This window comes from Pygocentrus nattereri, chromosome 6 (assembly GCF_015220715.1).
Source record: "Pygocentrus nattereri isolate fPygNat1 chromosome 6, fPygNat1.pri, whole genome shotgun sequence".
Taxonomy (NCBI): Eukaryota; Metazoa; Chordata; class Actinopteri; order Characiformes; family Serrasalmidae; genus Pygocentrus; species Pygocentrus nattereri.
Genome location: NC_051216.1, coordinates 44,703,211 through 44,729,298, shown reverse-complemented (window position 1 = coordinate 44,729,298; position 26,088 = coordinate 44,703,211). Strand labels below are relative to the sequence as shown.

General features: G+C 43.0%; 1 protein-coding gene across 1 annotated transcript; it reads right to left on the bottom strand.

Annotated features, from left to right (window-relative positions):
- Nucleotides 1-2,236: 2,236 nt before the first annotated feature.
- creb1b (cAMP responsive element binding protein 1b) lies at nt 2,237-25,572 on the bottom strand. The gene is made up of 8 exons (XM_017703029.2): nt 25,416-25,572; nt 12,886-12,998; nt 11,514-11,660; nt 10,899-10,999; nt 10,665-10,804; nt 10,232-10,414; nt 7,794-7,947; nt 2,237-5,960 (listed from the first exon to the last, which is right to left on the bottom strand). The coding sequence occupies exons 2-8, from the start codon at nt 12,988-12,990 to the stop codon at nt 5,816-5,818; spliced, it is 975 nt and encodes a 324-aa protein (XP_017558518.1). The 5' UTR covers nt 12,991-12,998; nt 25,416-25,572; the 3' UTR covers nt 2,237-5,815.
- Between the last annotated feature and the right edge of the window lie 516 nt (nt 25,573-26,088).

Here is a 26,088-nt window from a genome sequence, read left to right as displayed (position 1 = left end):
GACTCTGATTTCTTTCAGATTTCTCAGCGCTGTGAACTCTTACTCTGATTTCTTTCACATTTCTCAGCGCTGTGAACTCTGACTCTGATTTCTTTCAGATTTCTCAGTGCGTGTGAACTCTGACTCTGATTTCTTTCAGATTTCTCAGCACTGTGAGCTCTTACTCTGATTTCTTTCAGATTTCTCAGCGCTGTGAACTCTTACTCTGATTTCTTTCAGATTTCTCAGTGCTGTGAACTCTTACTCTGATTTCTTTCAGATTTCTCAGTGCTGTGAACTCTTACTCTGATTTCTTTCAGATTTCTCAGTGCTGTGAGCTCTTACTCTGATTTCTTTCTGATTTCTCAGCACTGTGAGCTCTTACTCTGATTTCTTTCAGATTTCTCAGTCCTGTGAGCTCTTACTCTGATTTCTTTCAGATATCTCAGCGCTGTGAACTCTTACTTTTATTTCTTTCAGATTTCTCAGCGCTGTGAACTCTTACTCTGATTTCTTTCAGATATCTCAGTGCTGTGAGCTCTTACTCTGATTTCTTTCAGATTTCTCAGTGCTGTGAGCTCTGACTCTGATTTCTTTCAGGTTTCTCAGTCCTGTGAGCTCTTACTCTGATTTCTTTCAGATTTCTCAGTGCTGTGAACTCTGACTCTGATTTCTTTCAGATTTCTCAGCGCTGTGAGCTCTGACTCTGATTTCTTTCAGATTTCTCAGTGCTGTGAGCTCTTACTCTGATTTCTTTCAGATTTCTCAGCGCTGTGAACTCTTACTCTGATTTCTTTCAGATTTCTCAGTGATGTGAACTCTTACTCTGATTTCTTTCAGATTTCTCAGCACTGTGAACTCTTACTCTGATTTCTTTCAGATTTCTCAGCGCTGTGAACTCTTACTCTGATTTCTTTCACATTTCTCAGAGCTGTGAGCTCTTACTCTGATTTCTTTCAGATATCTCAGTGCTGTGAGCTCTGACTCTGATTTCTTTCAGATTTCTCAGTGCTGTGAGCTCTTACTCTGATTTCTTTCAGATTTCTCAGCGCTGTGAACTCTTACTCTGATTTCTTTCAGATTTCTCAGAGCTGTGAGCTCTTACTCTGATTTCTTTCACATTTCTCAGAGCTGTGAGCTCTTACTCTGATTTCTTTCACATTTCTCAGAGCTGTGAACTCTTACTCTGATTTCTTTCAGATTTCTCAGTGCTGTGAACTCTTACTCTGATTTCTTTCAGATTTCTCAGTGCTGTGAGCTCTTACTCTGATTTCTTTCAGATTTCTCAGTGCTGTGAGCTCTTACTCTGATTTCTTTCAGATTTCTCAGCACTGTGAGCTCTTACTCTGATTTCTTTCAGATTTCTCAGGGCTGTGAGCTCTGACTCTGATTTCTTTCAGATTTCTCAGTGCTGTGAACTCTTACTCTGATTTCTTTCAGATTTCTCAGTGCTGTGAGCTCTTACTCTGATTTCCTTCAGATTTCTCAGCGCTGTGAACTCTTACTCTGATTTCTTTCACATTTCTCAGGGCTGTGAGCTCTTACTCTGATTTCTTTCTGATTTCTCAGCGCTGTGAGCTCTGACTCTGATTTCTTTCAGATTTCTCAGCACTGTGAGCTCTTACTCTGATTTCTTTCAGATTTCTCAGTGCTGTGAGCTCTTACTCTGATTTCTTTCAGATTTCTCAGTGCTGTGAACTCTTACTCTGATTTCTTTCAGATTTCTCAGTGCTGTGAGCTCTTACTCTGATTTCTTTCAGATTTCTCAGTGCTGTGAACTCTTACTCTGATTTCTTTCAGATTTCTCAGCGCTGTGAACTCTTACTCTGATTTCTTTCAGATTTCTCAGTGCTGTGAGCTCTTACTCTGATTTCTTTCAGATTTCTCAGTGCTGTGAACTCTTACTCTGATTTCTTTCAGATTTCTCAGCGCTGTGAACTCTTACTCTGATTTCTTTCACATTTCTCAGGGCTGTGAGCTCTTACTCTGATTTCTTTCTGATTTCTCAGCGCTGTGAGCTCTGACTCTGATTTCTTTCAGATTTCTCAGCACTGTGAGCTCTTACTCTGATTTCTTTCAGATTTCTCAGTGCTGTGAACTCTTACTCTGATTTCTTTCACATTTCTCAGGGCTGTGAGCTCTTACTCTGATTTCTTTCTGATTTCTCAGCGCTGTGAGCTCTGACTCTGATTTCTTTCAGATTTCTCAGTGCTGTGAGCTCTTACTCTGATTTCTTTCAGATTTCTCAGTGCTGTGAACTCTTACTCTGATTTCTTTCAGATTTCTCAGCGCTGTGAACTCTTACTCTGATTTCTTTCAGATTTCTCAGCGCTGTGAACTCTTACTCTGATTTCTTTCAGATTTCTCAGTCTGTGCATGGGCGAAACAGACCATGGTACCGTAAATAAGTGAGCAGCGTCGCCGTGAGATGCAGCAAAACATTTTGGAGCGACACTGAAACCAAATATATTTTAATATTTAAAGATTTAAATATTCTTCATCTTCTGTATGATGCATGTTCACATTTTCTGGTAAAGTGGAGCGACTTTTATTTTAATTTTTTTTAAAAGCTTAAAGTTTTTGTTTTACGGCACATTTACGCCACAAGTTATTTGGCTGATTGCAAAGTAGAAAACTGATTACTGTCTGACTCGTGTAGATACTTATATACTTAAGTTTATATAAACTCGATCGGATTACTGACAAAATCTGATTTTTTGCAGTTATCGGACTGTTAAGTCCACGTAAACACAGTGACGGTGCATTAAAATGTGCTGAAGTTCTCTGAAGAGGATGTGTTCACTTATTTTCGCTTAGAAAATCAACGAAACGTCACTGAATCAGCAGCGCGTAAACATTCGTATGCAACTCGTTGCCGTTTTTGGAGATGCAGCTCCGCCTGCGACAAAACTGACGTTTGTCAAAGTAAAAAGTTTTGCTGTCGGAACGCCAATCAGTCAGCTTGGATATTGCCATGACAACACCAGAGACAAACGTGATTAGTTGAGTGAGCTTATGTCGCCTGTGACAGTTTGCAACAATCAAACTGAGGGTGTGCTAGATATCATAATTAATTCATGGACAAATTGCAGAAAAAATCCCGCTCGTTGTATAAAGGCCTTCGTTGCAGGGGTGGGGAAGTGGGGGCCAGCACAGTTCAGCAATTTCGCTGCTCTAGCACACCAACCATACCTGGTAATTACCTGCTGAATCAGGTGTGCTTGAGCTGGAAAGTCACCAAACTGTGCAGGAATCCGTCCCTCCAGGGCTGGAGTTCCCCATCTCTGCCTTAACGGAACAATCCCACCTCCTGTATAGCACCTCCACTTAGCCAACCAGTATGCAGAGCCATATTCTACAAAAAGAAAATATGTCCTGCTGTTCTGAAGTGTGCAAGGAAAGCGAAGTAACTCACACTGGAACGTCCATTTGCAAAACAAGGGGTCATGCCAGATCAATGACTACAGATCCAGATGACCACTGCTGGCTGGAAACCAACGTTTTGTCCCATGAACAAAATGCAGTCATTAGTCAAATGCAAAAATGTACATGGCTAGAATAATTTCCTATAGATAATTAATTTATAAATGCCTTATATTCTCTACATCTACTTTCATACATTTATATCTTTTATAAGGCATCGAAAGTAAATTGAACAATATTTTTCATGGTATAAACGTGAGTTTAAAAAAAATGCAAACATTTGACACCAAATGTTAGTAACAGTCAGACAAATATAGGTCAAAATCTGACACTTCAGGCAAAAAAAACATTTTTTGGTCCCACTTTATATTAAGTCTCTCTAATAACCGTGTAGTTACATGTGAATAACAAATTAAAAACACTAACTACTGATGATTTAGGAAAGGTTACAGGTGGATTAAAGACGTACAGCCTATGTAATGAAACTTGTATCAACTTCAGTTTTGCTTCATGTAATTACACAAGTGTATCTTCTATACACAAACGGTCTAGTGTAGTGTTAAGTGGACAGGTCCTGTGTAATAGGTATGTAGTTACTGTGTAATAATAGATATTGGTAATATCGATGTTGCCTTGGTTGATAATGCAACACATTTAATTAATGTCTTAAAAGTCACGTTTGAAGATAAGGGGTCATCTGCTGTACCATCACAAACACATACAGAATGCATGTTCACATTTTCAGGTAAAGTGGAGCGATTTTTATTTTTATTTTTTTTAAAAGCTTAAAGTTTTTGTTTTACGGCACATTTACGCCACAAGTTATTTGGCTGATTGCAAAGTAGAAAACTGATTACTGACTGACTCGTGTAGATACTTATATACTTAAGTTTATATAAACTCGATCGGATTACTGACAAAATCTGATTTTTTGCAGTTATCGGACTGTTAAGTCCACGTAAACACACTCAGTGACGGTGCATTAAAATGTGCTGAAGTTCTCTGAAGAGGATGTGTTCACTTATTTTCGCTTAGAAAATCAACGAAACGTCACTGAATCAGCAGCGCGTAAACATTCGTATGCAACTCGTTGCCGTTTTTGGAGATGCAGCTCCGCCTGCGACAAAACTGACGTTTGTCAAAGTAAAAAGTTTTGCCGTCGGAACGCCAATCAGTCAGCTTGGATATTGCCATGACAACACCAGAGACAAACGTGATTAGTTGAGTGAGCTTATGTCGCCTGTGACAGTTTGCAACAATCAAACTGAGGGTGTGCTAGATATCATAATTAATTCATGGACAAATTGCGGAAAAAATCCCGCTCGTTGTATAAAGGCCTTCGTTGCAGGGGTGGGGAAGTGGGGGCCAGCACAGTTCAGCAATTAAAAGTAAAAGGTTTAGCTGTCGGAACGCCAATCAGTCAGCTTGGATATTGCCATGACAACACCAGAGACAAACGTGATTAGTTGAGCTTTTGTCGCCTGTGGCATTTTTGTTTGCAACAATCAAACTGAGGGCAAATAAAAGTTTTTTTAAAGCTGAAACTGGTTAGTGTCACAGCACTGGCAACACAAATGCTGGCTAAATGTTAGGAAAGCTGGCAGATCCAGTGTAACATCTTAATGTACGTTATTACTCCTTTTACTGCTGTAAAAAAGAAAACTTCAAAAAAAAAAACTGCTGTTCCCGTCTGATTACAAACGTACTTACGTCTGTGTTATTACTCTTGTGTAATTACACGAGAGAGAACAGCTGTTACAACTATTAAGATACACTTGTGTAATTACATAAGGCAAAACTGAAGTTGATACACGTGTGTAATTACGTAAAATGTGACTGCCATCCATCTGTAACAGCGACTAAATCATTAGTAGTTACATTGTTGTTCACATGTAACTACACAGTTATTAGAGGCACTTCATATAAAGTGGGACCCACGTTTTTCTCTACATCCATTTAAAGATACTGCGATTCTGGCTGACTCTTTGACTTGCAGAGACAATTTGATAGAGTTGAACAGCAGAACCGAGCTGCTCTTAAAATATATATTTGATTTTCTCTTCTCAGTCGTTTCTAAACCAACTTCATAACAATAATAACCAGTATGTGTTTTTCCCCAGCAAACCTGTCGAGTTAAAAAGGGGGCTGGAGCTGAAGAGTCATCCATCGTATGTCCTACGATGCCGTCCGCCAATTTCTCGGTAATGACGTGAATCCATTGGTGCTGATGAGATTTTGGCCATGGGGGTGCAAGTCCCTGCATGTTTCTCGTGTTCGTTCAGGCAGTCTGAAGTGTTTAAAAAAAAAGTACATTTAGAAAACATGCGTTCCGGTCCGGGGGTGGGCTCACACACAGTCTCCGTACAGGTACACTCGAGCCCACCGAGACGGAGGACAGACGTGGGCGAGGACGTTACTCAGATTTATGGCAGTACAGGTCTTTTAGAGCTTTCAGTTCCTCGATGAGTGTTTTGTTCTGGTTCTCCAAAACGGCCACGCGGTTCTCCAGACACTTGACGTATTCCTTCTTCTTCCGACGGCACTCGCGCGCAGCCTCCCTGAGGAGAGAGATGGACCTGTGGTTAGACCTGCTGTACAATGTCTGTATACGCGTCAACACTTCAGTTCATTGTTCCCATAACATATACATTAGTCACAGCAGTTAATGAATGACTCCTAATAAATACTGAAACATTTTTAGTGATTACTTAATTTATAGTAGTTACTGAATAATTCACAGTACTTACTAAATAGTTAAGAGTAATTACTAAGTAATTCATAATGGTTCCTATATGATTCAAAGTGGTTACTGAATAATTCACAGGTGTTAATAAGTCATTCATAGAAGTTACTGAAAAATTAACAGTAGTTACTAAATAATTCATAGTAGTTAAATAGTTAATCCTTTTTACTGAATAATTTACAGTAGTTACTAAATAATTCATAGTAGTTACTGAATAATTTACAGTAGTTACTAAATAGTTAAGAGTAATTACTAAGTAATTCATAATGGTTCCTATATGATTCATAGTGGTTACTGAATAATTGACAGTAGTTAATAAATAATTTATAGTAGTTAATAAATTATTCATAATGTTTACTGACTAATTCACAGTAGTTAATAAATAATTCATAGTAATTACCAAATAATTTACAGTAGTTACCAAATAATTCATAGTGGTCACTGATAATTCACAGTGGTTACTGTGGTTACTGAATAATTCATAAAAGTTATTAAATAATTTGCAGTTAGTGAACAATTTATAGTCACTGTTATGGGGAAAACAATGCAGATATGTCATGTAGGCAGGCAGGTTTATTCACAGAACATCTTTTCATAAACTGGTTATTCAAAGTGCTTTACACAAATAACAGATTTGAAAGACAAGAAATTACACATGAACGTCAAATTAAAGTCAATTTATCATTAAAAATTAAAACAATGTTTTAAACTGAGCTGAAAGCTTCTCAAATGACTGAACATTTTCAGCCCAGATTTCCAAGTGTCCAGTGTTGGGGCTCTTCTCAAGAGTCACAGTGGAGCGAAACTACGTTCCTCCAGGAACAACACAGTGCAACACAGAACAAAACAGACGGTACTGAACTGGTCCTAATGCTCTCTTGTCAGTTGATTCCATTTAAGAGCAGCATAGTAGCTAAACGCTGCTTCTCCATGTTCAGCAGGAACTGACTAGCTCTTAACGATCTCAGAGTTCTGCTCGGCTCATATCACTGCAGCACATCAGATAAATACGCCAGTCCTGCACCATTAAGCGATTTATAGACCAGTAATAGTATCTTAAAGTCCATTTTGTGACCGACTGCTAGCCAGTGCAAGGATTTAAGAATGGGGCTGATGTGTTTCCTTCTTTGGTCAAGAGAAAGCATGTATAAATAAAATACGAGCAACCCAAGAATTGAACCCTGGGGGACGCCACAGGTCACAGGCACTCTTTCAGAGTTTTTTGCAGAAACAATATTGGAACGATATATAAAACTTCTATGAATAACAATGAAAAAAGGTTTGATAAATGCTTGTTACATGCAATCAGCATGAGAAGTGATTGTTGGATCGATTGAACTGATTTGTCCTTGTGTTTCAGTTATAGGCCTACATTAATTTTATTAAACATATTTCCAGCTAACCTCCAGACTGCTTTTGTATTTCTCTTAACGTGAGACAAATCAGCTGCCTGTGTCCCCACACTTACTCATAAAGGTGTTTACAACTTAGAAGATACTACGGCGTTTATTTCCTTTATTATGACAAAATACACATGCCTTAATTGAATGCCTGACTACGCAAATACCTAGTCTGTATATCTGTAACCACACCTGACCCTATTTATAAAACTAAAAGGACACACACGGTCTATATTAAGTGTCCTTACCTGTTCTTCATGAGCCGCACTTCCCTTTTGCGTGTGGCCTCCTCTGCGCCCCCTTGACTGGGCAGGGCAGGTGACGAGGCCATGACCACTCCTGGGGTGATGGTGCTTGCTGGTGCTGTGCGGATCTGGTACGCCTGAACGTCCCCTGAAGCAGCTGCAGACGAGCCAAAACAACAGGATCATCATACACGCAAAACAACGGTTCATCTTTCATAGGTGACATATTACATTACAGAAAGATGAAACCTTCGGTCTTCAATCTCAGTATTAACTAACGTGGTCTGCAAAAGACAGGCTGAATCAAAGCATCACTGGGGGCAAATAATGAGCAATGCTGCCCACCAAAAGACGTGGACGCTTAGGCTACATTCACATTACAAGCATCATTGCTCAAATCTGATTATCTGCCCAAATCCGATCTCTCTGACACAACGGTTCACACTCGTTTAGGTAAGTGGCTCAAATCAGTCACTAATGTGAACGAACCGGCGTCCTGAACTGACCCTCATGAGCTCCTCCTACTCAGTATCAACACGTGACTGAATCACTGCCTCATCGGCACAAACTAACGAGCAGAACGAGCTTCGCTGAGAAGATCATTAACTCTGATCAGCTCTCGGCTTCATTATTAGAGCCAGACGAAGGAGGAAAAAGTGAGATGAGCTGCTTTTCCACCGTTTACAGGCTTTAACTACTGTTCAGTGCTGTTGCCATGGTAACACTGAACGATGGCGCACACGCAGTGAAAAAAAGGACATGAATTCCGATCTGAGCGTCACGGCCAGGTCGCGTGGCCACGAATCGGATACGTGTCTGGGACCACATATGAAAGTGGCTCAGGTCGGATTTGAAAAGATCAGATTTGTGTCCACACGGCCCTGAAAACACCAGATCTGAGTCACATCAGGGCAGAAATCGGATTGGTGCCACTTCAACCTGGTAATGTGAACGCAGCCTCAGCTTTGATGTTCTAAAATAAGCATAATTGCTTTGTTGGTTTACAATAACTTAAGGTATTAAACCGTAATCAAGTTTCATTTGAGAGAAACTACATCACATGTAAAAATTTTGTGCCAATACTAGATCATACATTTTACTTACATACATTTTGTGATATCCAATAGAGTCTGGCAGACATGCACTCTCAGCCAGACGCACTCTCAGCCCCAGTGACGTCACGTGCACATGCACTCTCAGCCACAATGGCAGAAACGGCCCAATGGTACGGGAACTTTTGGCAGCTGCTGCTTAGCGATATCATCACTTAGTCCATTTTTCGTCCATAACTCGGCTAGAGAGTTACAATTAATGTACCTTCCTGATGAAAAAGATCATAGAACCCATTAAAAATGTCTGTTGGCTCCTGGTGGTTTTCAGTAGTCACTAATGGTTTTCTGTGCTTTCCTGATGGGTTGGTATTACAGTGTTTTGGGGCTGATTCCACATACATTTGATCATTTCCTAATGGTCTTTAATGGCAACCATCAAGCCAATTCCCAATGGGAAGCAAAAACTCCTAACGTCCCTGCAAACACAGTTATGCTGTGACAACGTGCTGTTTTGGTGCCCACAACGTCATCTGCAACGTAATTCCTAAGAAAGTTATGAACGCTGTCTGAGAACTTACGTTGACAACCTACTACAGTCCTTAAGAAGTTTGATTTTAACCAATATTACATGCAGTTTTTGATAAGCGGTCCTGACGTCTTCAGCATGGCTTTCATGAGTTTCAGCGGTAGCCGTTTGGTTTTTCTGTGAATATTCATGTCTGAACATCGTGGACGGTTTTATTTTGAAAGTTTCCATCATTAGTTATCTTATTATCAATATGGCAAAGTTAATATACATTCAGCGTAGCTCTTGTTGCCCAGCAGTTCGTGGCTCGCTGCTTTTCCTCATAAAACCGACAAAAACACCGGCGTGGCAGAGCAGCACTGACGTCATCAATAGGCTGGCGGTGCGTGTCAGGCTGAGAGTGCACGGCTGCAGCCAGACCCTTCTTGTGATATCAGCACTTATCAGCACTCAAACCTTTCAAGTGCTGAAACCATGTTTGGGAGTTTCAATCTGTGCCTTTGACAAAAGTTTGACAGACTTCTTTTAGAAATCATTACTCAAAACCTGCTCTTCATAATTATTGAAGGTACCTTGATGAACCTGAACCTGACTGGTGAAGCTAAACATACCAAACTTGGTAAGAAATGGCTGATTTATGTTGACAGAGCCTTTGCACATATTTGCACTGTTGAAAAGATACAATTAAAATCAAACGTTACTTGGAAAATTGAAAAAGGCCCAGACGTTTGAGCTTATAATAACAGCTGCTGGTAATAGCTGCTATGAACACGTTTACACGCATGTCAAGTTGGTGCTTAATGTCGTGTGTTAAGAGAACTGAATGGACACCAAACATGCTCTAATCTGTGATAGAGGCTCACCTTGCACCACCACCTGATTGCTGGGCACCAGGATCTGCTGACCGTCGCTGGTCTGGGCATACTGCAGGATGGTGGTGCCTGGCTGGGTGGCTGCCGTGTTGGTCATGGTGAGAGTCTGCAAGCCCTGAATGCCATCTGTGCCATTATTGGCCAGCTGGATGGCTCCACCCTGCGTGATGGCGACTAGGAGACACAAAGAGGCAAAGTGAAGACAAAGTTTCTGACTTGGCAATCTGAACTGATGGCTAACGTCTAGTAGATTTGAGGGCTTCTGTTTCATATTCACTCATTCAGAGCAACTACTTTTTGAATTTGTACAATGTCTCATCTTGTACCTTTACAAAAACAACTCATCCAACATCTTCTTGCGCACCAAATTAGTTCCAAGTGTTCTCAGTAGAAATTAGGCTTGCAGAGAGCGACTGAAACGTACTGTACTGGCCACTGCTTGTCTGGTAAATTGGTGTCGGCACAGTAACCGTAGTGATGGCAGGTGCGGCGTCTTCCTCAGATTTTTCCTCTTCGATTCGCGGCACTCCTGGAGCATCCGATGACAAGTCGTTCAGAATCTTCCTGCAGTGCCAGGCAGAGGACGGAACGCTTGTTAGGACCTTACAAAAGTGTGGTTTTCCATACAAGAGCAGCACAGATAAACCTCAGTGTGTACCTGTAAGAAGGGCGCCTGGAGAGGATCTCTCTGCGTTTCTGAGAGTCGGTCACACTGTCCACCGACTCCTGCGAGTCCTCACTCTCCGCTACTGTAGAGATCTGGTCAACAGACAAAGATTATCTGACACTTCCAACTAATATCTGTTCGAGAGAAGAAGTATGGAAACTTTATATTGTATGTAAGTTCTTGAAACGTGCCCAGAAGTTTGGGAATCCAAGCTAAAACCAAACCAACAGCCATGTAAGAAAGTTTGGAGAAAAGGTTTAGAACGACCCCCTTTTTTCTTTTATTTGCTTTCACTTATTGAGTTTACTCCTCAAGTATTGAGTTTACTCCTCAATAAGTCAATTACGCTGGAATTTTGACTTTAGCCCAGGATCAGAGACCAACCATGAATGCTTAAGCTGCTAATAAACAATGGACGCCTGTGAAGAGAGCTAAAAATTCTGGTTCCACTAATTTCGTGCAAATACCTCAGGGTTACATCCCACCACATTTCCTACACTACAAGACAGCTTACTGAGCTATGGATTCCTGTAATACATGCTCAGGACATCAAAATCAAACATCTGTATATGCTTCCTAGCAGCTGGTCTGTAAGAGGTGACTGACCTGCACCGTCTGAACCTGCGGTGACTGGATGACAGAGGGCTGGGCCGCCTGGATCACTCCGTGAACCTGGACCGTCTGGCCATTGGGCAGCTGCACAAGCGTGACTGTGGGCCCGGTAGAGGTGGCATGACCTGCACCAACGGTCACCTGCACAAGAAAAGAAACATACAGGATGCATACACTTGTTTTTAAGAGACTTAAGGCTTGACTGATTACATGTGACGCCTCGAATTTAATTACATGTGCTTGATAATCTGATCATAATCAGATTTCTGCAGTTATCCGATTCAAACGGTCATGTAAACGGCGCACTCTGATTTCTCGGATCACCCAAAGCCTAGAAATCTGATTAAGAAATCCGATGAAGAGGCTCAGTAATCAGATTTCTCAGTGCTTGTAAACTCTTACTCTGATTTCTCTGATTTATCAGTGCACGAAACAGGACCGCGTTACCGGAAATAAGCGAGCAGTGTTGCCGCGAAACACAGCAAGGCACTTTTGGAGCGACGCTGAAAGCGAATGCGTGCATGACGAAATGAAGGATTTAAATATTCTTCATCTAGATGGCGTATGTTCATATTTCCGGGAAAAGTGGCATAACGTTTAAAAAAAAAGCCGCTCATGCAGTTTGAGTTCTACGTTACGTTTACGTCACGTCTTCTTCCGTCAGTTTTTTGGCTGATTGCAAAGCAGAAATCCCGACTCATGTATATCCGGCGTTTCCCATTCCCATTACTCAACTACATGTAAATGCGTTGACCGTACTACTGATAAAATCTGATTTTCTGCAGTTATCGGATTTTTAAGGGCATGTAAACGCACTCAGTGTTTCCTGGCAATAGTGGAAGGCCTTGAGTGTGACCAGCCACTCTCTAAACACTGTAAATACTAAACGTAAGAAAGTTATCAGCCACTTCCTTTAGTGCCTAGCCACAAGGAAATAGGATGGGGTTTCGAAGTTTTCAGCTTGTGGAGATGGTCTTTACGTGTAGGGAGCACTACTGACCAAACATTTCCAGCCCGAGTAAAGCTCTACAAAGGTCTTCAAATGCACATCCACTATCGTCAGTGAATTTAATGACCGCAGAGAAGCGAAGAGTCACTGCGGTGAGTCAAAATTTTTCCGATATACAAGATACGAACAACAAATCGGACTCACTCCACTCAGATACACACAAATAAAGCTCAATCAATAAACCTGAGTTAGTACTGTAACGTACAGATGTACACACCACTTTAAACAGATGCCTGAACATCTGGATGACTCGACGCGTAAAGCAAAATTCCCACTAATTTGAGTACCTATTTTTGCTCCTTAGCTCTGGTAAACATGATCACACAGCTTGGTGATGAGGTCATGGTCAGCGGTTACCTGGGTGAGAGTGGCGATCTGGGCCTGAGTGATCTGCTGGCTCTCGGTTTCCGCCACAGCTGTGTCTGCACCCTGCTGGGCCTCGGCTCCCGACTCCATGGTCATCGAGTTAGCTGCGGAGAGGGCGGGGTGAATTACAACATGTTACCACAGAGAGGGGAAAGAATGACATCACTGGAACTAAATCCCCCCGGACCCTTGCGTTTTAATTTAACACCCTGCTGGCAGCGCTGAGGACATAACCAGTTCACTTAAGCCCTAACAGGGAGAGCTACGATGGGATAAGTGGAAAAAAATACATTTTATCAGCTCCACTTACTGTATAGCTGCACTTTGTAGTTCTACAGTTACAGACTGTATCCATCTGTTTCTGTTGCTGCTGGAGTTTTTAAACACTGTGTCCACTCACTGTCCACTCTATTAGACACTCCTACCTTGTCGGTCCACCTTGTAGATGTAAAGTCAGAGGCGACAGCTCGTCTGCTGCTGCACAGTTTGTGTTGGTCAGCCTCTGGTCCTTCATCAGTGGTCAGCAGTGTTTTTGGTTGGTGGACTATTCTCAGACCAGCAGTGACACTGAGGTGTTTAAAAACTCCAGCAGCACTGCTGTGTCTGATCCACTCAGACCAGCACAACACACACTAACACACCACCACCACGTCAGTGTTACTGCAGTGCTGAGAATGACCCACCACCCAAATAGTACCTGCTCTGTGAGGGTCCATGGGGGTCCTGACCACTGAAGAACAGGGTAACAAAGTATCAGAGAAACAGATGGACTACAGTCTGTAACTGTAGAACTACAGAGTGCAGCTATACAGTAAGTGGAGCTGATAAAATTAGTTTATTCACTGAATTTAACACACTGTTAAAAAATAAAGCCAAAAAGGTGTTCTGTACAAAAGTTATAGCGCTCTGTATACTGTACGCTTTTTTTTTCTTCTTCAATATATTAAACGAATACAGGGGACAAACTAATACCACATCTGAGTTTGTCCATTGTAGAGGACGCATTTTCTCTTGTGAAGGAAAGAAATTCATTTGACCAGGGGAGTTTAAACTCTTCCACACAGCCAGACACATACACATATCACTTGGGCTAAAACCCTGTTACAACAAACAAAACCACAGACTAATGACCCTCCCTCTTCTCAGCTGCTTGAATTCATCATTTTTGTTTCACAGAAAACAACAATTTACTGCATATTTCCCAACACAGCACATCGTATTGCACTGAGTAGTTGCGACAGCTTATCATAACAGCTCATGGCTGGAGCGTATTATTTAATATTGAATGCTCTACTAAACCAAAAAAAAGGAAATATTAATATATTGTATTGATATCTTGTATCATCTGGAACACACACGCACCAGTCACTTTATTAGGTACACCTTGCTAGTAAAAGGTTGGACCCCCTTTCGCCTTCAGAACTGCTTTAATTCTTCGTGGCAGACTTTCAACAAGGTGTTGGAAACGTTCCTCAGAGATTCTGGTTGGTTATTTGAGTTCCTGTTGTCTTTCTACCATCTGGAACCAGTCTGCCCGTTCTCCTCTGACCTCTCACATCAACAAGGCATTTTCGTCCACACAACTGACCGCTCACTGGATATTTCCTCTTTTTCGGACCGTTCTCTGTAAACCCTAGAGATGGTTGAGCGTGAAAATCCCAGCAGATCAGCAGTTTCTGAAATACTCAGACCAGCCCGTCTGGCACCAACAACCACGCCACGTTCAAAGCCCCTTAAATCCCCTTTCTTCCCCGTTCTGATGCTCGGTCTGCACTTCAGCAAGTTGTCTTGACCACCTTTACAGGCCTAAATGCACTGAGTTGCGGCCGTGTGATTGGCTGATTAGCTATTAGTGTTAACAAGCAACTGAACAAGTGTATGTATGTGTGTGTATATATATATATAAATACACACACACACACACACACACACACACAGGAGCGTTTCAGCTTGGACTGCTATTTGAATGAAGCATGCACAAGTCTTCAAGGTGCAGCCAGAAATGGTCACGTAAAGATAAAAGAGACACAACAAAGCAACACAAGTCATAAGCAGACCAGAAAACACAACGAGGGTGAAGAATCTCTCTAGCCCTTTATAGTTATAGAGCATTTTTTTCTTCCCTGGAGGTCCGAGTTTTTAGGGCCAATAGTTATTTATTCTGCAGTATATTAATTATTTATATGCTGCTGTGCTTTAAGGTGCTGACAAAAACACAGGCTGCTGTGAGGAACCGGCGGCCCATTTGGATTTTATTGCTCTATCCAGCCTTGTTTCCCCTCAGGGGCTGAGTTGCTCTAAACAAACAGCTTCGATCACATCGCACAGTTAAGCAGGCTGTTCCCACCTGGACACCACCCGGAAAGTTGCACAACCCAGAGAAAGGTTTCTCCTTCTGTGCTTCAGCACACATAGAAAACCCTGGGACACCATTCTGAGGAGGCGTCAGCTTAACCCCACAGCTGTTTAAAGACTGAGACAGCACTATGGGCGTTTTCACACATGGGCCGTTTCAGCGTCTGAAGTGGACTCAGATCGCTGAGCCATGGTTTCTTTTGCATATGTGAACACGCCAAACGAACTCGGACCCCTCTAAACGGCCTCTCGAGGTGGTCCCAGTTCAGGTTGTTTGTGGTTTTGTGGTTTGATTAATTTGTGCCTTCTGAAAACAAACAGTCCGCTTTAGCTTTGCTTTATGGTGAAGACCTCGAGGCTCAGCGTCCACACAGCCACAGTCTTCAGCACTTCAGCCGGGAGAACAGACCAAGGATCATTTATGAGGTTCTACTCAGGATAAAGTCTGTCCGTGATCCGAGACACGACAGCAGCGCTGGCTTATCAAGGCGATAAGACGCGAGAGCTCGAGTGACTTTACCAAAGCTAAAGGCTCAAACTGGTCACGCAACGCAGTTTACACTCTGAACGCTGAATGAAGGAAACCTCGCCGGGTGGAGCTTCAGTGAGGACCACAGCCCAAAACGGAGCCCACCACAGCAGACCCAATTTTGCGTGATGCACTTCGGCCAATCGTTTCAGCGCGGCCAATAGGAGAGCAGCAGGCGGAGCTGGTGGTTCTTCTCGTCACCCACTTGCCGAGGGCTGGGCACACTGTGAGGGCTGTGAAAGGGGTCCGAGGTCTAATGGAGCTGTGGTCTGAACATGAAGTGGTCTGAGATCCTCTTACATTGTGAACACAAAAAGAACTGAGGCCACTTGCAGTCGGTTCCCTTCCAGGTTCACGTTAACAGAACTCGGTTCGGTTCTTTAAAACGAACTATACACCGGTCAGGCATAACATTCTGACCACCTCCTTGTTTCTACGCTCACTGTCCATTTTATCAGCTCCACTTACTATATAGCTGCACTTTGTGGTGGTGGTGTTACTGTGTGTTGCTCTGGTCTGAGTGGATCAGACAGCACTGCTGCTGGAATTTTTAAACATCTCAGTGTCGCTGCTGCACCGAGAACAGTCCATCAACCAAAAATATCCAGCCAACAGAGTCCTGTGATCACTGATGAAGGACGAGAGGATGACCAACACAAACTGTGCAGCAGCAGACGAGCTGTCGTCTCTGACTTTACATCCACATGGTGGACTGACAAGGTAGGAGTGTCTAATAGAGTGGACAGTGAGTGGACACAGTGTTTAAAAACTCCAGCAGCGCTGCTGTCTGATCCACTCGTACCAGCACAACACACACTAACACACCACCATCACATCAGTGTTACTGCATTGCTGAGAATGACCCACCACCCAAATAGTACCTGCTTTGTGAGGGTCCATGGGGGTCCTGACCACTGAAGAACAGGGTAACAGAGTATCAGAGAAACAGATGGACTACAGTCTGTAACTGTAGAACTACAGAGTGCAGCTATACAGTAAGTGGAGCTGATAAACTGGACAATGAGTGTAGAAACGAGGAGGTGGTCATGATGTTACGCCTGATCGATGTACATGAAGGCACAGTGTACCACGAGGCCTCGCCTCAGAGCAAAAACACCTGCTCTCGCTTCCACTCAGCAACAGACAAGACAGGAAAGAGGCCACTTGTGAATTACTGCTAGTTTCCAGAATGTAAAGGCCAAGCTTAAACATTCCGGTGCTTGAACTCTATTAACAGCCACCGTGCGTTCTTCCGACATGCAAGCGGAAGCCTGCTGTTTCTCTCTGCTTGGGAAAAGTAGCCGTAAATCAATAACTTGGACTTGGTGAACTCTAGAGAGGCCAGGAGGCAGGAAGACCACGTTACTGCTCTGAATATTTATGGGCCCCAATCGACATCCTACACACAAGCCCACCACCAACCAGAGTCAATCCGTTTTGCATGCAAGTATGAAAAGGAATGAATACCTAATACATGTTGATCCACGTCAAGTAAAGGCTAAACGGATAGCGAGCACTTCTGAAGAGCAACACTTTCGGTGGACTGCAGTGCCACTAACAAGGCTACATCTCCCGAAATCCAGCTTTATAAATAATAAGCCTAGTAGTGAGACACCACTGTTTAGCTACCGGAACCGTTTTTCCATCGTAAGAGTTCATCTTGCGGGATGTAACGTGGTCTCCAGACATACAACATCTACGCGCTTAACTGGAGTTTTCACGGGGATTTTTCAGCAGTGCTGACTTATGTTACAGCGATGAGCTAACGACAGGTTTGTTGTCAGTCGTACAACGCTGTCCAGCGCACCACCAATTCGGAATTTCATGCTCTGTACATTCCCATCTTAATAACTCTGCATTCCCACCGCATTCATCTCCAGATCACTTCTGGGCCCCCAAGACTGGCCGATAGGTGCTAAAGGTGTGTAAACAAGCTACAACTACTACTGCGTTCAATGTGGTGAAATAAGGTCTATGTTAGCTAACCTCTTAAAGTCCATGGAACCACCGGTGGTTCCAAAACGCACTTGGTCATGTTCTCCATAACGTTCATATTCCATAAGCTCCATTCAGAAGCTGGGCGTCGTGTGAGGCTGTAGCTCTTCTCTCCAGTCTAATAGACGGTGACGTCATTTTAAACCCTTATAATAAAAGAAGCTGAACTTTGTTTTTCTACTGAAAGTCGACGCGTTTTTCCCCAAATCTGGGCTCTAAACTATAAACAGACGGCGTCTCTTCACTGATCTGCTCTGGAAACATCACTTTTAGAAAACAACACAAAGAGCGCCGGAGATTTTTGGCTTTCAGCAGTAAATTGTAAACATAGAGCGATGTGCAGATCATAAAACACATGTTCTCTTCATCTGAGGGGCTTTTACGAATGAATAAATAAATAAATAAATAAAAAAAAAATTTATAATAAATAAACAGTCCACCAAACCAAAAATACCCAGCCAACAGGGTCCTGTGACCAGCGTCCTGTGACCAGCGTCCTGTGACCACTGATGAAGGACTAGAGGATGACCAACACAAACTGTGCAGCAGCAGCTGAGCTGTCGTCTCTGACTTTACATCTACAAGGTGGACGGACAAGGTAGGAGAGTCTAAGAGTGGACAGTGAGTGGACAGTGTTTAAAAACTCCAGCAGCGCTGCTGTATCTGATCCACTCATACCAGCACAACACACTCTAACACACCACCACATCAATATTACTGCAGTGCTGAGAATGATCCACCACCCAAACAGTACCTGCTCTGTGAGGGTCCATGGGGGTCCTGACCACTGAAGAACAGGGTAACAGAGTATCAGAGAAACAGATGGACTACAGTCTGTAACTGTAGAACTACAGAGTGCAGCTATACAGTAAGTGGAGCTGATAAGATGGACAGTGAGGTGGTCAGAACGTTATGATGGATGTATATTCTCATGAAATAATGAACATTATTATTTAGTCTTTCTGTTACCAATATTGCATCATATACAACATACGCCACTGCAGGCGTCTGAGCCTATGGGCTTTACACAGCTGTTCATAAACAGGTGACGACACAAATTACACCTGGTCTTGGTCTAAAAACTCATCGTTGACTTCACTGTGGCCCACGAACGTGCGCCCAATCTGCCTTTAGTGTTTAGACTACGAAGGTCAGGAAGTGCCCACGCACGAACGCATTCCTCAAGGGCCGATATACATCATTACACAGGAATGTGCCCTGAAGTCTTGAACCTTGTAGGCTCTGAGACATCTGAGAAACCTGGACCCAAAGATCAAACTGGACAAGGCAGTTAACAAGGACATGCTGTGGTACTGTGTTTACACTTCGGCGGGACTTTTAGGGACGCATTTACGCAAGTGACCGGTGATATCGTCATCACAACATCGTCACATCACAGCAGGTGTCAGATCTTTCAGGTAAGGTGGGGCATTTGGCCAAAACGCAGTGACAAAAAATACTGGAAACAAAATAACGCGCAAAAAATAAAAAGTGCCGTAACTTTGGCGCCTTGTCTCTAATGCGTGAAATTCAGCCACAGTTACTGGGCATTATAACGTCTTCTCTGTGGAGGATGTGTTAACGCATTATTACAGATTTATTAGAAATAAATAAATAAATAATCAGCAAAACATTTCATTTGACTGGGGCGCCAAAACTTCTGCATACGTTCAAAGAAACGATCAAAGAACCCTTTGCATGAACCCGGCTCTTCATGGGTTCTTCAGTTAAGAAGCTGGTTCTGCGTAGAAAGACTCATTTGATCACGCCTAATGAAAGGGTTCTCTAGATGGATGGACGACCCACCTTAGATGGTTCTGTACAGAATCTATATTGCACCAAAAAAAGGGTTCTTCTATCGTTGCAAGCTTGACATCGTAACAACAGAAGAACCCTTTTCGGTGCTATATAGAGCCCTTTTCAAAAAGGCTCTACATAGAACCACACAGAAAAGATTGCCCATCAATCTGAAGAGCGTTTTACCGATACACTGAGTGTTCTGCACAGAGAAGCATGTTCTTCACTAAAGAACCCTTGAAGAACCATCTTTTTAAGAGTGTATGAATCAGATTATTTACTTTTGATGAGTTTGAGCGAAGCAGTAGTGCCACATTGAAGAAGTACTAGAAATAAAACTATGAATACTGTTATTTTTATTACATCCTTGACTTTTCGTGTTGCCACGCGGCGACTTTTCAGACGTTTTCTGGTGTTACTGGAGACTTTTGGAGACTGAGGTGAACACACATGCTCTTCAGTCACTGTCCTCAGAGAGCAGCGGGTTCCGCAGCAGGTCCCACAGTGCTCGGTCGCACAGTCGCTGACCCCACCCCCTACTTACAGAGCGAGATGTAAATATAAATAAAAAAACGAAGTTCCTCTGCCAAAGTGTCTCTATAAGGCCACTGTGCCGTCGCCCAAGCCCGGATAAAGGAGGAGGGTCGAGCGTAGAGCAGCAGCTCCGCCCCACACAGCAGCCTTCTGATTAAAATTGATATGCTAACATTTAACAGCACAGGACACTGATTTATGTAATTTAGGTAAAAATGACTTCTGTAATGTGGGTCTAGACAAAGCATTAAAGCCGTGAAGCTATTTTGAGAAGTGGCGTCCCGTTTCAAAGGCAAAAAAAAAAAACAAGAACCAACAGAAGAAGTTCATTTATTCAGGGTTCATGTGTAGTTCTGACATATTTCAGGTGTTTTACTCACTTTTTTCTCTCCCACACCGTTATTCCTTTATTCTACAGCTTCAAATACACGCAATACACACCCCCCCCACCCCTCCCAACGCCTTCGCCGCATTTACCCCCCCCCCCAGTTATGCAGAACTGGATAGCTGCTGGCTGTGCTGGGTTTGTCTGCACCCCTCACCCCTCACCCCTACAATAAAGGCTTCGTTCATTCATTCATTCATTTAAATGGACCCTGACTCTAAACCCAGTTAAACAGACCATATTATGCTCTGAAGCCTGCACTATGCAGCAGATCCACCCTCTCCAAGTACTGATATGTGCAATACGCTCATAAACGAGTACTGAGACATAAAGGCCCAGTCCCATTTCACCCCTCGCCCCTACCACTGAGCCCTAAGCCCTCTGTTTCGCGTCTAGGGGTAGGGTGGTCCAATTCTTGTTGATATAGAGGAGTGAAGGCAAGTTGGCTTTGCGAGCGAGCAACGAAACCCACAAATGGGAGAATTTACTAATTTACTTACTAATATATTATAATAACCATAACCACTGTAATAACCACTAACAACAAGCATAAACTATCACTAGGACTATGCTAACGTATCACTAGCTAGCTAACTTTGCCATTCCACCTTAAATAGTCCCGCAGTTCCGACACCTGAAGTGCCAGAATGTAACTGCTGTTCCATTTAAGGTGGAACAGGAAAATGCGAAAGAGAAGCTGGCGAAAAAAAAATGACTTCAGCTTCATATCACTGAAGAATTAGTGGTGGGTGGTAATAAATATTTGCCCCCCTCTTTGAAGGCGTATGGTCCCTAAATGTAACTAAAGCCCAGCAGTGAGGAGCTGAACTTCCCCCTCCTCTGCTGTCCCTGCAGACGGGCAGGGTCGCCTACAGAGCGGCGCTAGTAGCTGTTAATGAAGTGATGCTCTTTTTATTAGAGGGTCCTGTTTCAGAGGGAAGATCTCAGCCACTGCCCATCTGTGACTCTAAATAAGAAATGGGACGAGGCCAGACTGATGTACCTAATTCCAATAATGATAAACTTCATATCTGCTCTCACGATGGAAAAATTAAAGGGGAATTTCACTCATTTTTCAAAACGTCTGCATTACAGTTCAATTGCTAAGATGTACAGAAAGTCATTTAGTCTGATGTGAAATATTTTTCATCCCAGCCCTGGAGATCTATCATGCCAGTCCTGGAGATCTATCATCCCAGTCCTGAGAATCTATCATGCCAGTCCTGGAGATCTATCATCCCAGTCCTGAGAATCTATCATGCCAGTCCTGGAGATCTATCATCCCAGTCCTGAGAATCTATCATGCCAGTCCTGGAGATCGATCATCCCAGGCCTGAAGATCTATCATCCCAGCCCTGGAGATTTATCATGCCAGTCCTGGGGATCTATCATGCCAGTCCTGGAGATCTATCATCCCAGCTCTGGGGATCTATCATGCCAGTCCTGGAGATCTATCATCCCAGTCCTGAAGATCTGTCATCCCAGTCCTGAAGATCTATCATCCCAGTCCTGGAGATCTATCATCCCAGTCCTGGAGATCTATCATCCCAGTCCTGAAGATCTATCATCCCAGTCCTGGAGATCTATCATCCCAGTCCTGAAGATCTATCATCCCAGTCCTGGAGATCTATCATCCCAGTCCTGGAGATCTATCATCCAAGCCCTGAAGATCTATCATCCTGGTAAGTTCAGGTCCAACACAAAACCTTTTTGATCCATCAATTCAGCAATATTGGTTTAAGCACCACAGAAGAGCTCTTCCCCACAGTCTTGTGTAAAGGGTGAGGTCTTATTTTCAGGGGAAAAAAAATAAAAACATTTTTAGTAGATTAACTTCAATAATCTCTACAGGACAATGGAATATATGATTTGTATGTGATTCATATATGAAATATACACTCACCGGCCACTTTATTAGGTGCTTGTTAACACAAATAGCTAATCAGCCAATCACACAGCTGCAACTCACTGCATTTAGGCATGTAGAGGTGGTCAAGACAACCTGCTGAAGTGCAGACCGAGCATCAGAACGGGGAAGAAAGGGGATTTAAGGGGCTTTGAACGTGGCGTGGTTGTTGGTGCCAGACGGGCTGGTCTGAGTATTTCAGAAACTGCTGATCTGCTGGGATTTTCACACACAACCATCTCAAGGGTTTACAGAGAACGGTCAGAAAAAGAGGAAACATCCAGTGAGCGGTCAGTTGTGTGGACGAAAATGCCTTGTTGATGTGAGAGGTCAGAGGAGAACGGGCAGACTGGTTCCAGATGATAGAAAGACAACAGTAACTCAAATAACCAACCAGAATCTCTGAGGAACGTTTCCAACACCTTGCTGGAAGTCTGCCACGAAGAATTAAGACAGTTCTGAAGGCAAAAGGGGGTCCAACCTCTTACTAGCCTTATACCTAATAAAGTGGCCAGTGAGTGTGTTGTGGTCCCCGGTAGTCGTGTCACTCGTGTTACCGTGTAAAAAAAAATCTTTTATTTTGAAATAAAAGTCACACTGATGACCTCACTCGACTTCTTTTTACCTGTTCTCTGAGGATCTATGAAGAAAAGCTCACGGTGAGTCCACCGAGTCTTTCAGTTCTCAGAGATTTTCTCATTTAGCTCCTGATTTCATATGAAGCTTTTAAGTTGATGTCACTGGTGTGACCGACTTTATTCTGAGGTCATGGTGAAAAAACAGAAACACAAATGGATTAAATTCCATATTTTAGTGGATGTTCCGTGACTGACAGCGTGTGGTCTGATGCTCTGTAGCAGCCGTTTGGCGTAAAATGCATTTTTAGTTAAAAGCGTCACCGGCGTTACTTTTCTTATGCGTAACACCAGTGACTCCTATGGATAAATGAAAAAGTGGACGACTCTGTAGAACCACCCAATTAATGATAATGGTAAAATAGAAGTAAATCTGAAAGAGCACTGGGTTCTGTTTCGCCTTCCAGCGCCCGGCATGTCTCAGGTCTGCCTCTAATGCATTTTAAAAAAATAAATTTTAGGACAAAACTGTCGTTAAAAATGTCCCAGGCATCAGGCAGCGCATTCATAGACTGTTTTGTGTAATAACTTTGAGCGAGAGAGCTTCCGGCAGCATTAACTGCTTCTGACGTCTGGTTCCTATCACCGCCACTGTGAAAATCCTAACTCCGTAAGTTTCTCTAGAACGGAGCATTTCACACCAAACCGCTCTGAATGACTTTATTTACATCTCGACCATTTATTTATGCAGAACTGTTGAACGTCGGCTGAATCCTGTGCATTCACAGTTTGACGAATCGTGATTGACAGTGAGGTTCTGGCTGAGCGTCAAATCTACCGACCCAATAACAACCAACATACCCCATTCATTACTGATCAAACAGAAACGTTTAATCATTTTTTCATATTAAATCATATTTGGAACATTCACACCTGTGGAAAGGTTGACGCCCCTTGGTAACGTTGCAGTGACCGCCTTTTAATCTGAAGACGACTGTACAGATGATAGCAGCTCTACTTTACAACACGTCAACTCATAATTACTACAGTTACTGTTGTGTTACGTCGGTTTTGGTGGAAAAGGACCAGCGCGACAGCAGCAGCAGCTGTACTGTAAAATACTGGGCAATAACACTGGAATTTACCTACACAGCTACTCAGGATCCATCAAATACAGACAGTGATTTACTGAGCCCCTGAAGTGCCACTGTGGGGGGTGGGGGAGGTGGGGGGGGGGGGGGGGAGCATTTGCAACAACTTTGTGTTCCCTTGCAAAATTTTTGTATTCCTTTCCAACATTTTGCCTTCCCTTGCAGATCATTTACTAGGGAACGCAAAGTTGTCGCTAATGATGGCAACATCATAGAGTGTGAAAGCAAAATGTTCGCGAGAGCCAGCGAAGGCAAAATCATTGCAAAAGAATTCAAAATCATTGCGAGAGAACTCAAAATTATTGCAAGTGAACACAAAATAATTGCAAAATTATGCAAAATAATTGCGAGAGCTCAAAATTATTGCAAGTGAATGCAAAATAATTGCAAAAGAACTCAAAATTATTGCAAGAGAGCTCAAAATTATTGCAAGTGAATGCAAAATAATTGCAAAAGAACTCAATTTTTGCAAGTGAACGCAAAATTACTACAAGTTAACACAAAACCGTTGCAAAAGAACCCAAAATCATTGTGAAGGAGCTGAAAATTACAGCAAGTGAACGCAAAATCATTGTGAAGGAATGCTACATTATTGCGAGAGAACACAATCATTGCGGGCTAATGCAAAATCATTTCGGTTAACTCAATATCACTGCGAGGGAGGGCAAAATCAAGGAGCGAACGCAAAATAATAGCGAGAGAACGAAAAATCATTGAAAGTGAAGGCAAAATAATTGCGAGCGAGCGCAAAGTTATTGCGAGGGAACGCCATGCCATCAATTTTTTTTTAATAAAAACCAAGGACCCTTAGTGGCTCCGCAGTGCTTTAACCGAGTTATCGATGTGCGATAAAAGCAAACTCATAACTCATACAGACTACGCCGCCATAAAGGAGGCAGTTCGGGGCAGATAAACCCAGCCGCTCGGCTGAGTCTCGAGTCTCGAGGCAGCTTCACTGCTAGAAAACGCTAGAAACACTGCTAGCAAAGTTAGCCGAGGAGACGGCAACAGAAGAGAAGACGAGAACACGCGATTATACACCAAGACATTTCTTTTCTCTCTCCTTCTGTCTTTCTCCGGCTAGTCGGCAGCCCCGTTGCCCGTTTCTAGGAGCCGCAGCCTCCCTCTGTCTCCCTCTGTCCCTCCCTGCTCGGCTGCCCGCTACAACAACCCCGCAGCCGCCGCCATGATCGCTTTGTTTGCTACGGGCCGAGCGCGACCGCAGCCTCGGTCTTATCGGGGACGGTCTGCCTTCCCCCTCCACCCCGCTCCCAGGACACTCGTCTTCTCTTACCAATTACAGACTCCTTCCGTCACTCCCGAGCCCTCGGAGCTCCACTTTTTATTCAGGCCGACACGTAAGAGGCCGCGTCAGGCTACACCTCCGCCGCGTCACCGAGGACAACAACAAGCACGACCAGCTTCAGCAGCGCCGCCGAAGCGCTGACGGAACCTGCCGAGCGGGTGGCGAAGATTGCCGAAGTGCACTCGGGTTTAGGCGGAGTACTACGAAAGTGTGAAGGGTGTGGATGAAGAGGAATAGAGGGGCATTCAAGTTGGCCTTAACCATGTAATGTGTTTACTTTCAACTGTTGTTGCTTTAGTGAAATAAAGACTGAAGTGGAAGTAAATGTAGCCTAAATGATACAGTACATTGTTTAACATTTGTTTTGGTATTTTCATTATAAAATAGGTGCATGATTTTGATAAGGTGATGACAGTAACAGTTATTTCTAAACAAATACACTATATTATACACTAGATTTTGAATAATTCATAGCAGGTTCTGAAAAACGTACAGTAGTCACTGAGCAATTCATAGTGAAAAATGTAAGGTAGTCACAGATTTAGTGTAGTCACTGAATAATTCATAGTAGTTTCTGAATAATTCATACTGAATAATTTATTGTAGTCACTGAATAATTCATAGTAATTTCTGAATAATTCATACTGAATCATTTAGTGTA